This window comes from Anoplopoma fimbria, chromosome 16 (assembly GCF_027596085.1).
Source record: "Anoplopoma fimbria isolate UVic2021 breed Golden Eagle Sablefish chromosome 16, Afim_UVic_2022, whole genome shotgun sequence".
Classification (NCBI taxonomy): Eukaryota; Metazoa; Chordata; class Actinopteri; order Perciformes; family Anoplopomatidae; genus Anoplopoma; species Anoplopoma fimbria.
This window is the reverse complement of record NC_072464.1, coordinates 7638665-7655122: the sequence shown is the minus strand read 5'-3', so window position 1 is coordinate 7655122 and position 16458 is coordinate 7638665. Positions and strand designations below refer to the sequence as shown.

The following is a 16458-nucleotide window of genomic DNA, read 5'->3' as shown; positions in this document are numbered from 1 at the left end:
GGACAGGGAGCGGAGGGGTGGACATCAGCGCCTGTCCGACCGACTCCTGCTCCTCGCAGGAAGTTCCTCACCTCAGCCTCCCTCCATCGGCCCCCACAAGCTCATGCATTTCAACCGCGCAATAACCCTCCCTCTGTTTCCTCCCATCGCCAGGCTCCAGGCGCTGTTCCCAACCCACAGGGGGCCCCTCAGGCGTCAGAGCAGGAGTGTTGGAGGTGTGGGCAGCCCGGTCACTTCCGCAGAGAATGTCCACTGATGGAGGTCGGCCAGGTGATCCGGGTTGCCGGCCCGCCAGCACCCTCCTCCGGTCCGGGGGACATACAGCGTTCCGGTAAGGATTCAAGGGGGTGTACACCAGGCTATGGTGGACTCGGGCTGTACACAGTCCATGGTCCACCAGAACTTGGTTCGGCCCGGGGCGTTGGTAGAGGCAAAGTGGGTGGAGATAAGGTGTGTGCATGGGGATGTTCACAGATATCCTGTTGTGTCAGTCGAAATTAAACACAGGGGCAAAACGCATAGAATTAGGGCTGCGGTTAGCTCCCGCCTTGCACACCCACTGATTTTAGGCACGGATTGGTCTGGGTTCCATACGTTAGTGGGGCAATGTGTGGGTGTGCGATCGCGACCGGCAGGGACATGTGGGATGTGTGCTGTGCTCAGTGGTGATGCGAGGTTGTCCGACGCTGCTGAAGGGGAGGGGGAACCGGTGGTGCCCTCACAAGGGGCCCCGCAGGTTCCCGAAATACACTCCATGGAAGATTTTCCACTGGAGCAGTCTCGTGACAATACTCTACGCTTCGCCTTCGACCAAGTGATACAAATTGATGGTCACATGGTACACCCTGACACACCACCGACATACCCACACTTTTCATTGATTAGGGATAGACTGTATAGAGTGAGTCGTGACACTCAGACTGGTGAAGATACTACCCAATTGTTGGTGCCGGAAAGCCGTCGGGAAATGGTTTTCCGGGCGGCTCATTATAACCCAATGGCTGGGCACATGGGGTATGACAAAACACTAGACCGGATAATGGCCCGATTCTATTGGCCTGGGATTCGGGGAGTGGTGCGCCGTTGGTGTGCCTCTTGCCCTGAATGCCAACTGGTAAACCTACCGGCCATCCCAAGAGCTCCATTGCGCCCATTGCCACTAATGGAGGTCCCGTTTGAGCGCATTGGCATGGACCTCATCGGGCCATTTCACCGGAGCACTCGAGGATATCGCTTTGTGTTAGTTCTGGTGGACTACGCAACGCGATATCCTGAAGCGGTGCCGCTGCGCACTATCTCTGCAAAGAGTGTTGCGCAGGCACTGTTTCAGGTCATCTCCCGAGTTGGAATCCCGAAAGAGATTCTGACCGACCAGGGCACCTCGTTTATGTCACGCACAGTAAGGGAACTATACGGTTTATTGGGCGTCAAGGCAATTCGGACTAGTGTTTACCACCCACAGACCGACGGCCTTGTTGAGCGCCTGAATAAAACCTTGAAATCCATGATCCGTAAGTTCATACACGACGATGTCGGAAATTGGGATAAGTGGCTTGACCCTCTGTTGTTTGCAGTGCGGGAGGTGCCCCAGGCCTCCACAGGATTTTCTCCCTTTGAGCTGCTGTTTGGCAGAAAACCACGTGGGGTTCTGGACCTAGTTAAGGAAAACTGGGAGGAGGGTCCGAGCCCAAGCAAAAACGAGATTCAATACGTCCTGGACCTGAGAGCAAAACTCCACACACTGGGGCAATGTTCACGGGAGAATTTGCTCAGGGCCCAGGAGCGTCAACAACGCCTGTACAACAGAGGGGCTAGGCTGAGACAATTTGCACCGGGAGATAAAGTACTTGTATTACTTCCATCTTCCAGCTCCAAACTGCTCGCTAAGTGGCAAGGGCCCTTTGTGGTCACACAGCGAGTGGGCGATGTAGACTATGAGGTTGTGCGTTCTGACAGGGGAGGGGCAACACAAATTTACCACCTCAACCTCCTCAAAGCATGGAGAGAGGCAGAGCCTGTTTCTCTGGTGACTACCGTGAAAGAGAGGGATGAGTTGGGGCCTGAGGTGCCAAATTCCACCAATCCAGCCTCGCTCCGTTGTGAAGACCATCTCACTCAGTCCCAGAGAGCAGATGTGGCTGCGTTGCAGCAGCGCTTTGCTGATGTGTTCTCCCCTCTGCCAGGACGCACCAACCTTATACAACATTATGTTGAAACTCGCCCAGGCGTGACAGTACGATCACGGCCTTATCGGTTGCCTGAACACAAAAGAAAGGTAGTTCAGAAAGAATTGGAAGCTATGCTGGAGATGGGGGTAATAGAAGAGTCCAATAGTGCCTGGTGTAGCCCCATCGTTCTGGTTGTCAAGAAGGATGGGTCTATACGGTTCTGTGTGGACTACCGCAAGGTGAATGACGAGTCACGGTTTGATGCCTATCCAATGCCCCGGGTCGACGAGCTCCTGGACCGGCTCGGCACGGCTCGTTTTTTCACGACACTGGATCTGACCAAGGGCTACTGGCAGATTCCCTTATCTCCAGAGTCCAGGGAAAAGACGGCTTTCTCCACTCCGTACGGATTGTACCAATTCGTCACACTTCCTTTCGGGCTGTTCGGTGCCCCAGCCACATTCCAACGTCTCATGGACCGGGTACTGCGTCCACACGCTGCTTATGCTGCCGCCTACATGGATGATGTGATCATCCACAGCAACAGCTGGGCGGAGCACATGCAGCGGGTGTCCGCGGTGCTTGAGTCTATGAGACAGGCTGGGCTCACCGCCAACCCGAAGAAGTGTGCGGTTGGACGGAGGGAGGTACGGTATCTGGGGTACCACTTGGGTGGAGGGCAGGTTCGTCCCCAGGTCGACAAGACAGCAGCGATTGCAGCCTGCCCGAGACCCAAGACCAAAAAAGAGGTGAGGCGGTTCTTGGGGCTGGCAGGGTATTACCGGCGGTTCATCCCCAACTTCGCCGACCTAACCAGCCCCCTGACTGACCTGACTCGAAAGGGTGCCTCAGATCCGGTCCAGTGGACGGAGCAGTGCCAGCTGGCGCTTGAGAGGGTAAAACAGGCCCTCTGTGGGGAACCTCTTCTCCACACACCTAACTTCTCTCTCCCTTTTATCCTGCAGACTGATGCCTCGAATAGGGGGCTGGGGGCCGTTTTGTCCCAGGAGGTGCAGGGGATCGACCGCCCAGTGCTTTACATCAGCCGGAAGCTGTCTGAGAGGGAGTCTCGCTACAGCACAGTGGAGAAGGAAGGCCTGGCGATCCGGTGGGCGGTCGATGCCCTGCGTTACTACCTCCTGGGACGCCCATTCACCCTCTATTCGGACCATGCCCCTCTACAGTGGCTCCACCGCATGAAGGATGCCAACGCCCGGATCACTCGGTGGTATCTGGCGTTGCAGCCTTTTAAATTCAAAGTGGTCCATAGGCCGGGGTGCAGATGGCTGTGGCAGACTTCCTTTCCCGCTCACAGGTGGGGGGAGTAGGCTAGGCCGGACGGCTCCCCGGCCTAAGTCGGGCGGTGGAGATGTGTGGCAGTGGGCGTGGTCTGCGCTCAGCTGCAGGCGGGAGAGGTGTGGGAGTGGTTCATGGGAACAGTGCCGGGGTGAGTTCAATGAACACGGCTGTAATGTGGTGCTAATTATGCGGAAATGTATTTAAGCAGTAGCAGGAGGGAGTTCGAGAGGGGGGACAGTCACACCCAAGGAACGAGGACTGAGACAGAGCAGCGAGCCATCAGAGAGGTGGCGTTACGGGAACGAGAGAGTGAAGGAACGTTAGAGAGAGAGTGAAGCCATCAGAGAGGTGGCGTTACGGGAACGAGAGAGTGAAGCCATCAGAGAGGTGGCGTTACGGGAACGAGAGAGTGAAGCCATCAGAGAGGTGGCGTTACGGGGACGTTGGACCGAGTGCGCCCGAGAAGCCGGGCAGCGAAGCGGAGCGCACAACGGTCCGCAGTGTGTGTTTGTATTTTGGAGGAAATAAATATACCTTTGTTGAAACCTACCCACTGAAGCCGTATCTGTGTTGGGGAAAACCTACGGTAGTCGAGAGTCGGCTACAGTTATGAAATGGGGTTGCTGTATTTAAGGTCATGGTAAGTTCAAATGCATCTGAGGGAAGATCTGAGGGAAAGTTTAGAAATCAACATTAGCATTCAGTCTGAAACTGCTGTCGACCTTTCAGACTAGCCAATGGGTGAACATAATTGGTGAAAATAATTCCTCAATAAATAAACAGTCTTTTTTAACCTTTAACATGAGCTGCCGGAGGTAACCACAGTGGATGAGAAAGAGAGAGAAAGAGAGAGAGAGAGAGAGTATGTGTGTGTGTGTGTGTGCGCTCATAAAACTGCAGTAATTGTTCCATTCTGCTGCATCATGCCTTGTTCAGGGAAAGAGAGAGAATGGAAATCAGGACGAAGTTGGGCCGTATTTCATTTTGTAGCGTCTCACGAGGAAAAAGCTTTAAAAGCTGTCCTTGTATGAACTGCTCCAGCAGATTTTCTCACCATAGGGCGGGGCACAGACAGCGCAAATAACTTCTGGGTGAAAAGGACATAAATTTGTTCCTCTTCCACCTCTTGAGTTGGTATCTTACCTGGGCTAATGCATGTTTATAATACCAATCATTTGAACCATCTATAGGAGCTTTCCTGTGGAAACAACTGCTTTGAACAATTCAGATCAGCAGCCAAAATATGTGTGAAGCATAAATTATGCTGTTTCCAAATCTATTTGGCTAAGATGCACTTGCTGGAACATTCACACTTAAATAAATATAAATACAAATAAACCATATACCATTGTAATTAAAAAATAAAAAAGATCTAATATTTGCTGTTTCATTTAAGCGTAGAGCCTTGTGGCACATTCATAGGCCTTTGATTATTATTTATTTTCCAGTGAGCCAGAAGAAAAAACATTTGACTCTCTTTTTAACCTAATCTAGATTGGAATGGGATATGGCTTAAAAAATAAAAATAGATACCAGGTTTGGCATTATGTCATAATAATAATAATAATAATAATCAATCCTTTATTAGTCCCACAATGGGAAAATTACAATTCTCTGCATTTGAGCCATCCCGGAGGAGCAGTGGGCTGCTAAGAAGAACCTGGGGAGCAACTGGTGGTTAGGTGTCTTGCTCAAGGACACCTCGGCACGTTGGCTGTAGAGGGGTTTGAACCACCAACCTTGTGTTTACAGGATGAGTGCTCTACCTGGTGTGCCACAGCCACCCGTCATGAACCTTTGAATGTAAGGGGTAGTTCTTAAGAGGAATATTTCTTTATAAGAACTTGAATTAGATATGCCAATGGAAATCGTCAATGCTACACACATACAGTACATAGGGATGGTCATAATCTAGAGCCTTGGAAGACAGATAATATGCACTGTCAATGTACATCTGTCTTTAAAAATGTTGTTTCTTATGAATATGATAATGATTCAAAGTTTTGCTATCAACTTTGAATTTATGAATCTCTTCAGCCTATTTTAAATCGTTCATGGGAACTGTAATTTACTTGGTCACTAAATGTGACTTTTTTGTAAAATATGTGGAGTTCCATTTAAAGACTAGCGGTCAAGGTTTTTAAAAACAATTAATGTTTCTCCATTTTACTTGTTGATGTAGCATATTCAAAAAGGACTTTGGACCAAAGGCCAAAAGAAACCCAAAGAAGATACACAAGACTAAAAGTCTTCAGTCACATAAGCAAATACAAAATGCCAAAGTTGATATGCAGCATTTTCTTTCAGAACATCAGGATACTGACTTTGATAATTAGTACAATACACTTGCCCTCAAGTATAGCTAAAGCTGATCAGACTGTCTTAAGTTTTATAGCTATTTTTTCACTCGTTTTGATGATGGTGCTATAGGAAACATCAGGAGATCAACAAAGTCATAATAAATAATCCTCTGGGGACCATGAATGATAATAGGAAAGTCATCAAGAGCAACTTAATAATTATAACTTATAACTGCTCAACCAACCCCACGTACCCAGTTGGTGCTAGCTGTTTTCAGCTCCTACTGTTTTGAATCCTACACCAATAAGTGATTATAAATGTTCAAATTGGTGGCCAGCGGGCCAGATTCAGCCCAGAAGCATAATTTGACTCGTCCAGCATTGCATAAGTCAGACATATGACAAAAAATGCAAACTACATATGTACTATTGATACAAGTGTCAACTTGGGGGTCCCAACATTTCTGTAAGTAACATTTTGTGCAATAGTCCACCTGCTGCTTTTCATTCCTTCTCTCTGTCATTCTCTCACACGAAGCAAGTGCCGAGACTCTCAGACCTTCACTCTGTCCTTCTTGTCTCAGTCCTCAGTCCTGACAAGTGTTCTACTATAATGCATCGAGTTGGCGGTTTGCAGGTAGAGTTCTGATGGTTGATTAACGCATATTGTTGCAGTTGGATGGAGCAAATCAGCTCCCATAACAGGTTGGGTCGGTGTGGGTATTAAAGAACTCTGACCCACACATCACTAAATAGAGTATGGAAGCTATTGAGTGAGTCATCTATTTTTTTCTCATCTCTGGTGAGAGTTGCGCAAGCGCAGTACTGATCGGGTTGCGGAACCACTAATTGTATCTTTCACAAATCAATGTTTTCTCCTGTGACGCAGTTCTGACCAAGCTTAGCAGTTTCTTTTAAAACATCTGGAACATGACAGTCACAAGAAAGGAATTGCTGTCCTGAAAATATGTCTCGGTCATCCCTTTTCAAAACATCTGGTCAATGACAGTCACAAAAAGGGAAGTGCTGTCCTGAAAATATATCTCGGTCATCCCTTTTTAAAACATCTGGCCAATGACAGTCCCAAGAAGGGAAGTGCTGTCCTGAAAACATGCCTCTGTCAAAACCTGAAGTGTAAAGATGGAGGAGGGTGTCTCTGCACATGTATTTTAATCAGATATGTGAGCTTTTTTGTCTAAATTTCCAAATGAACCAATAAAAATAACAATTTATTCATGCATTTTGCATTGGTTTGAAATGTCATCATTGTTTTTTGGTTTTAAATAGGCTGCTGCAACTGTCTGGGCCATCTACATTGCCTGGTTAAAAAATTTGGCCCAATTGAATTTGTAAATGATTAGCCCTGTGCTAAGGCATTGCAGGCAAATCCCTTTTTGTATGTGCAGGAACATAGCTTCATCCCACTACAATGTGCTGTGTTCCAAATAGGGATAAAAATAGCGGAACCACACATTGCTGGTCAATGAAATGTCTTTCCGCTCTAGCTGTGGCTCACCCCAAAGCCAAATGGATCAATAGGAAAACAGGAAAGAGCAGCAGTAGAGCACCATCAATTCGTTCAATACTGTGGGCAACTTTGCTCTGTGTGTTGAATGAGCATTATATTGCCAATAATTAAGCAAGTGGCATGCCTCCCAATCAATGGAAAAAAAGAGAGCTCCCGTCCATTGATCATTCATATGAAAATAGAATCATCCATGTGAGTTTCTAATGCATCAGTATTTCCTTCATCGGAAGCTTGACTTAGCTTCCACTGCTGTCAAATGTCCATGACTAAAAGCTGTGCATTGAATGGAAAGACATTAAATGTCACTTTACAAGAGTATAGATGTATCTCTCTACACACAACTTACGGATAGGCTCGAGCGGTGACCCCAGTTGAGTGTGGATTGACTCAAGCAAGTCATCGTCATCAAAATCCAAAACAAACTCTTCAAAGTCCCCTTCCACATTGGACATTGAGCTGTGGTGTTCGTGTTGGTTCTGCTTTAGGTTGCCTAAACCTTTCTGGACGCTGCACCGACGTTCTTGCCCATGGTGGTCAGTGCCATGCTTCTTATCAGAGGTCCCATGCCCCTGGTTCTCCAGTCCCTCAATGTCTGTCATCTCCACGGTCGGTACCTCCTCCTATCCTCCTCTCTCTGAGTGGACACACTTCTCATTCAGGGCTTCCAACTCTTGAACGCTGTTGCTCGCCCTTGGTCGCTGTTCTCATGAGCCTCGGTCTTTGCAGCGAACACTAGCTTACCTCTGTTGTATTGCCCTGGTTGTGCAAAGGAAGCTGTATGTTGAAACCAGCTCCAATATTAGATGTTTATTAAAAACCTTTGGCTTCAGGCAGCCAATAAAGAAATAGCTTGCGCTCAGGGAGTCCAACTTCTGAAAAGGAAGTTCTATGAAGCTAAAAAAACTTTCAATCTTCAACAATGTGTCAGTCAAAATAATCGCTCTTCAGTCCAGAAATACAAATCACAAGATCCTCAATGTCACAAAAATTCTTTGTTTGCCTTGAATCCAGACAAAACCATAAGTTGAAGCTACACCCTCTGGCAGGAGCCCCCTGCTGTATCCACAATTAGAGCGATGCATCAATGGTAGCAACTTTCAACTTAGCTGCAGCTCCAACAGGAAGTATTGATAAGGGATGGTCTACTTTGTGAGAGCTGCCTGTCAGCTGAATGGTAGTACCACCCTTTTTTAATGATGTCCCCAGCCCATTGATCTTGGGGGCTTTTGAAAATCCAACATAAAAAGGATCCTAGCAGAAGAGTTGATGCCTTTCGTTTCCATAGTGCCGCCATCACTTTCCAACCATGTGATGTGCATGACGATCAAGTTTCAAAGGTTGTCTTCTCCACCCGAATCTCATTAAACTGAAAAAGCACACTTATACACCAAAAGGACACATGCAGAAATATATACCGAGAGCTGCCTAATAACACAAGTAGTTCTAGTGTGAAACCTAGAGGATGAGAATATTGAAATAACACCTAAGAATCAGCTCCGGCATGGCCCTTATTATCAGAGCAAGCTGCACCATTCCCTCCCCTGGGTCTCCATGGAAACCCTCCTTTGCCTGAGATGTCATGGTACGACTTGTCTACAACAATTGAATTTGGCATAAAGTACAAATATGATGTTTGTAAAATTAAAAGGTAATTTTGCAAGTCAAGAAATTTGCATAGTACCACTAGTGATGCAAAAGTCATAATCTTTAAAAACCTATCTCCACCTGACATGATTACAATTAGGTGTTGTTTGTTTCAGTCTAAAATATCTTTGATTGAGATGGGTTAAGGACTGAGGCACTGGCAAAGAGTACACTATGACAATGCGATGTTGAAGTCTGATTTCTTCAGCTTCTTCTTTGGCTATAGTAAGACTCAAACTAACAGACACTTTGACTTCACACTTTAACTCTGAGTGCAGCTAAAAATTACAGACATACAGAAGTGATACACATGGCCTGTCAATGTGGAGCATCACTCCCTACAAATCAGATGACTTGTTTAGAGTGACTGTGGGTGTCCCTGTTGTTGTTTCCAGATGGTTCCTAAACAGTCAATGATTACTCTGCTCTGGTAAAACAGAAAAAGGCCGTGGGCAGGGTCGCTGCTGAAGGGGAATCGACTGCATCCTCTGTTAATTAAGGCCCTGGACGCTGGGAGAGAAAGGTTGCCCTGGATACATGCGAGGCGTGGTACATTTTCTATTTTCTACTACAGAAGGATAAATATATGATCAAGGGTTTTAAACCTGCAACAAACTCAGCTGCTGCGTACCTGGTCAATACAGCAAAACTAAAAACATTTAGGTGGTTTTACAGCCGCCAGAGCACCTGATGTATTTTATATATGTATATAATACGTTGGGCTGCCTTTTGGAAAGAAAAAGTCTTCAAGAAATGGCAAATTATGTGGGAATCTGATTGAGATGATGATGAGCCAAGTGTTGTTTTTGTTATTGTGCTACTAATGTCCATTAACAATTCCTTGACTGCAGTGGGCCTCCCGTTAAAATGGATGGTAATGCATAGTCTTGATGCATTTGATTCGGTGTCTCTTATGTTACAACAATATCTGATAACTGAGAGTATACATCTACGTAAAAGAAACTCGATAATAAAATTCTATCTGGAGTTTTCTCTTTATCATCATACCGTAAATGCAATTATCATTTACAGAAATCCTGAGTAGATTTTGTAATTTGTGTAATTCAGATGGAAGCTTAGTTCTAAACGTGTGCGTTGGGGCCAGGAGCTGTGTGGGTTGGTTTCATGAGACAGAATGTGTGGGACGCCCACAGTGGAGCCAAGTTACAGGCCGCAGTGAGAAACTGTGTCAATGGTCAGCAACAGAGTCAATACATGTCGCAACATGCTTTCGAACTGGCTATTATTTGAAAGAGGCAGGAATAATCACAATCACTTTACTCCTCAAATATTGTTGACATAAAATAGGCTATAAGGGTATTTTAGATTAAACATTTAATCATAATCAAGTTTAAAGAAGATTTTTAGATAATTTGACATTTAAAGAAATACAAATTAGTTACTTTTATAGGAAAAATATTGTTACTGTAAACATCATCAACATGCTCTAGTAAGTAGTCTTGTAGGGTCCAAGAGGTCTGTTACTATAACTTTATATCTTGTGATTATTTTTTGTAATCATGTTTTCTTTTTATTGGTAAAATATTTTATGAATGGATTCATAAACAGTAAGTAGAAGTATCTTGTTTTTTCAACTGGGCAAAATAACTGAACACATAATAAACGGTTTGCACCGAAATTGAAAAGTCAGTATTAATAATTAAGGTTTCTTAAATCAGAAAAAGCTGTTAGTATTTAGTTGTTTTCCTTTTTTGGAGACTCACAAAAAAAGCAGCTAAAGACCAAAGAGCAGCAGCTGCTGAGTAACAATTCGTCAAGGAAAATGATAAACAAGAAGAAAAAGTGTGTGTGTGTGCTATTGGGTGATATTTCTTAATACATATGCCCAGGATTTAATTACTGAGAAGTCATTCAAAATAAGCTAAAATGTTTATATTGGAACATTCAAATTGCTATTACTATTGCACTATCACTGTATGGTCTGGCAGATATATTTATCATTGCCAGGAGGGATGCTGAACACTATAAAAGAAATATGAATTCAGCCTTAAAACCAAAATGCAGGTAGAAAATAACATCTGACCAAAACATGTAATTCCTGAATATATTTTGCTGCTGAAATTGATACTATGATGACATGTTTGTTTGTTTAGAGTTCTGTTTTCCACAATACAACAGTGGATGCATCAATGAAAATGGTATCCATCTCTTTGTCAGGTAGAATGGTTGCTGACGATGTGTTTCCTTTACTTTGTGATGAGAAGGGACATGCACAGAGTCTGAAATCACATTGAGTGTTGATGCAACTTAAAATTGGCAAATTATTCCTTCGTCTTTTTTGTCGGATATATTGTATATCTTAAAAAAACTCAGTTTCTCTCTTCCTTCGTCATTTATTAATTTATTGCCTAGAGTACAGGGAGTCAGAACCCCAATTCAACAATACTGTTTTCACTCATTGCAGGCCGACATACACAGAAGCTACTGGCATCTATCAATATCTTTGATCATACTAATATTTGGTATTCTCATTTGAAGCTGGTGCCCATACTTAATAGTGATGTGTGAAGCATTAAAGCAGGATAACCAGCTGCAGACTTAAATTAATAATCATAACAATACAAATACATAAGAAAATCAAAGAGGATGTAAGCCTTTGGAAATTGAATCACCAGCCTTATAACACATACTGAAAATGTGGAAATGGAACAAACTGGAAATGTGTTTCATGCATGACTACATAAACTGCTATATGGACCTGGCAGTTATATCATAAATATCCTAGCAACCACAGCAGGTGTTATCATGAAGGTCTGATGGAGAAGTGGTAGAGCACAGTGACTGGCTGATATATAACAACAACGACAGAAAAAAAGGCTTCTCACAAAGATCATCCCACAACGTTATTGTGGCGTGGGTGAAAAGTAGAAACTGAGTCATCTCAGATGGAACATTTAGCAACAGAGGAAATCATCTCTTAGTCCCCTGCTCCAAAGCCTTTAATTCTCAACAGCAATGAGAGAATATAAAGGTTGCTTTTCAGTCAGCTGGCAACTAAAGAGGCCCAGCTGTCATTACTTTGTGGACCAAAATATGCCACATGACAGCAGATGTGAAAAGTAGTGGTTGAGTAGTGGGTAACATTTTTGTATACTGGTGTATCTAATATTTCTGCATTTCTGTTTAAACTATACAGGGTTCGACAACCATGGCAACGGTACTTTTATTTTCTGTCATGTTACATTGTAGCTTTTGAAGAATATCAGCCCGTTACAGTAAAACACCTCCCCTGTCTTGGCTGTATTGGTTAGTTATCCAACTATATGTGTAAATCTGAAGTGTGCAACAGGAGAGTGGAGGTTAGGAGAGAATACATGTAACCTGGTTCCACCTCATTTATATCTCCCTCACTTTTCATGTCATCCAGGTCGGCGCTGGCCAACATCTGGGCCTCTGCCTCATCAGTGGGAACCTGCTGGTAGACGGCCGTCTCCAGAGCCGTCATGCTGCCGATGCAGATCCGCTCCCGCAGGTCATAGTTGCTCCGCTGGGCACCTGCCAGACGATGATGGACGGGCTTCCTACGGAACCAGCCGCGAGTCGCAGTTGAGCTTGAGGGATCTGATCCTGGGGGAACACTGACAAAACCCAAAAGGTAGATTAAAGACTATCAAATGCTGCCATAATGGGCTTCACATCATAGGACATTAGGAAATTATGTTGTACAAAGGGTTGGAATTCAGATGTTAGGATTTACTCTAAACTCTGTGTTGTGCCCCTTGGTTGCATTGCTGTCTCTTCACCAGAAGGGGGCTTCATAACACAGTAGTAGGACTGGATCTCCTCACCAAACCTCTGAGTCATCCTCAGCTGTATTCGCTCAAACGCAGCAACAAAATCTCGCATGGCACAGGCATGGTGGGATTACTGCGGTATTATCCAACCAGGCATTAGCAGAGACAAATACCTGAATCTCCATGGGGCCCCTGACCTCCCAGCAACAAAATCCATAGATTATTTTATAATTAAAGAAAATAAAATGAATTCCAATGTTATGCATGTGTGTTGGCCGGATGGTCTTCCAATAACCAGGACTCAACTTGAGTCATTACTGAACCACAAGCCTTAAGAACCGAATGTATGACTTATAATGAAACATTTACACTGCTAATGTAAAGGTCACATGCATATATCTGAGCCTATGCATAAACTAAGAGCAGAAAGAACTCTGTGCTCTTGTCTGCTCTATTCTGTTGAGCCACTTGTACCCATTGCTGCACCTGCTATTTTAAAAGGGATTAATAGATGCAAAAATAAACCTTAGACTAATAACTAAATTATCTTGAATAAAGCTTTGGAATCCTCTCTTATGCCGTGGCAGACATTATATCATTTTTTGTCTAGCTGGCAGATGGGTGTTCAATTTGGAGAACAGTGCACCACAAACATTGTTCTTCTGAGTTTAATTAGTCAAAAGTACCAGTCTACGAGGCTTTGTAAACTGCAGGTAACCATAGCAACATACTGTACTTCTGTGTAATGTATGTTTCCTCCTACATTAACAGTACACACTCCCCAGTAAAAAAGACCATAATGCAGTGTAATGTCAAAATACGTATTCATATAAACCCAGTACTGCTGTTCCCCTCAGCCACACTTGAGCGCTTTACCATCTTCAAACTGATTGTTTTAGTTTTATGTCCCACAGGTTCATTTAATTCTCATTGCTCTAATGGAACCTTGTTTCCAGCCACAGCAAGCAGCTGTTTACAGCAAAAAAGCCTTTATAATTCCACTATACGCTACCTCACCAGCAAGAAACAGCAGACTGACAAGGATAGCAACTAGCTGGTGAACATTTAGCTGCTAAAAAGACAGATATTTGACTGATATAAGGACTTTGTGGTGCCCACAACAGATGTAAAAGAAGAGTAAATATTACATTCTGCAGTTATTTTTGGCTGAAAATAAGTCCTGCTGCTGAAGACAAGGTTTATAAGACATTAAATGTGCTACCGGGAAAACAAATAAGCTGAATGATGCTAATCAGAGGAAGACTCAGTAGAAGAAGCTTTACAATTTCATTTTCGTTTCAATATTGGGAGATAAGCCATTTGGCCTTGGCAGATATCTGCCCTTTCCAATCGTCCTTCTAGTTCTCTGTGGGTTTGTCACTACAAGCGACACCTTTCATAATTCAAGTAAAAGTATTAAAATTGTTTACATGAAAATATTGATTATATAATATTAAAGCATTTACCAGGTCATCTCTTTTAACAGAATCAGTGATACGGTACCTACAGTGGGGCAAAAAAGTATTTAGTCAGCCACCAATTGTGCAAGTTCTCCCACTTAAAAAGATGAGAGAGGCCCTGTAATTTACATCATATGAGAGACAAAATGAGAAAAAAAATTCCTGAAAATCACATTGTCTGATTTTTAAAGAATATATTTGCAAATTATGGTGGAAAATAAGTATTTGGTCAATAACAAAAGTTCATCTTAATACTTTGTTATATACCCTTTGTTGGCAATGACAGAGGTCAAACGTTTTCTGTAAGTCTTCACAAGCTTTTCACACACTGTTGCTGGTATTTTGGCCCATTCCTCCATGCAGATCTCCTCTAGAGCAGTGATGTTTTGGGGCTGTCGCTGGGCAACACGGACTTTCAACTCCCTCCACAGATTTTCTATGGGGTTGAGATCTGGAGACTGGCTAGGCCACTCCAGGACCTTGAAATGCTTCTTACGAAGCCACTCCTTCGTTGCCCGGGCGGTGTGTTTGGGATCATTGTCATGCTGAAAGACCCAGCCACGTTTCATCTTCAATGCCCTTGCTGATGGAAGGAGGTTTTCACTCAAAATCTCACGATACATGGCCCCATTCATTCTTTCCTTTACACGGATCAGTCGTCCTGGTCCCCTTGCAGAAAAACAGCCCCAAAGCATGATGTTTCCACCCCCATGCTTCACAGTAGGTATGGTGTTCTTTGGATGCAACTCGGCATTCTTTCTCCTCCAAACACGACGAGTTGAGTTTTTACCAAAAAGTTCTATTTTGGTTTCATCTGACCATATGACATTCTCCCAATCCTCTTCTGGATCATCCAAATGCTCTCTAGCAAACTTCAGACGGGCCTGGACATGTACTGGCTTAAGCAGGGGGACACGTCTGGCACTGCAGGATTTGAGTCCCTGGCGGCGTAGTGTGTTACTGATGGTAGCCTTTGTTACTTTGGCCCCAGCTCTCTGCAGGTCATTCACTAGGTCCCCCGTGTGGTTCTGGGATTTTTGTTCACCGTTCTTGTGATCATTTTGGCCCCACGGGGTGAGATCTTGCGTGGAGCCCCAGATCGAGGGAGATTATCAGTGGTCTTGTATGTCTTCCATTTTCTAATAATTGCTCCCACAGTTGATTTCTTCACACCAAGCTGCTTACCTATTGCAGATTCAGTCTTCCCAGCCTGGTGCAGGTCTACAATTTTGTTTCTGGTGTCCTTTGACAGCTCTTTGGTCTTGGCCATAGTGGAGTTTGGAGTGTGACTGTTTGAGGTTGTGGACAGGTGTCTTTTATACTGATAACAAGTTCAAACAGGTGCCATTAATACAGGTAACGAGTGGAGGACAGAGGAGCCTCTTAAAGAAGAAGTTACAGGTCTGTGAGAGCCAGAAATCTTGCTTGTTTGTAGGTGACCAAATACTTATTTTACCGAGGAATTTACCAATTAATTCATTAAAAATCCTACAATGTGATTTCCTGCATTCTTTCCCCCCATTCTGTCTCTCATAGTTGAAGTGTACCTATGATGAAAATTACAGGCGTCTCTCATCTTTTTAAGTGGGAGAACTTGCACAATTGGTGGCTGACTAAATACTTTTTTGCCCCACTGTACATGTACTGACCCTGGCTCGGAAGGTAGAGCAGGCCGTCCCTCAATCAGAAGATCGGCGGTTCTATCTCCGGCTCCTCTAGTCCATGTTCATGTGATTACATAGTCCTGATGTGCAGGTGGCACCTTGCATGGTAGCCCCTGCCATCAGTGTATGAATGGGTATGAATGGTTGAATGACATGTAGTGTAAAAGTGCTTTGAGTGGTCCGAAGACTTGAAAGGCTCTATGCAAGCAGAAGTCCATTTACCATTTACCATTTACATGTAGCTACTACAGATGATGTACCACTACTCTGATTATAAACCCATGAGTCCAGCAGTCTTCTGCACAAACAGAACAACCTGAGATGTTCTAATAGCCTACCTGTGGCTAGTCGTTTCCTCTCCATGCACATCCTCATTCTCTCCAAGAACTGAAATTCCCCCATTATGAGCCTCCTCCTTTATCAGAATGTGCGACGCTTCCCTCGACAATGGATGCTCTTCGTTTTCCGTGTGGTAGGCAGTGAGCGAAAGGGGTTCCTCCAAGTCCTCTTGGCTCCCCAAACTAAACTGAGAGGAAGATGAAGATTAGTGAAAGGGGAGGAATGTGCTAACGAGCCGGCGTCAATTGTATGAATGTATCTTGCCACCTTTACACTAGAGGCCCCACGGTTCCTCAGTCCT

At 44.3% G+C, this 16458-nt stretch overlaps 1 protein-coding gene across 1 annotated transcript in view; it reads right to left on the bottom strand.

Moving 5' to 3' along the window:
* The window catches only part of slc4a3 (solute carrier family 4 member 3), a 53146-nt gene that overhangs the window by 23843 nt on the left and 12845 nt on the right, over positions 1–16458 (bottom strand). The window contains exons 4-5 of the mRNA XM_054615872.1: positions 16157–16344; positions 12312–12538 (exon numbers count right to left, since the gene is read on the bottom strand). Coding sequence (XP_054471847.1) covers positions 12312–12538; positions 16157–16344 — 415 coding nt within the window. The remainder of the gene's footprint in view (positions 1–12311; positions 12539–16156; positions 16345–16458) is intronic.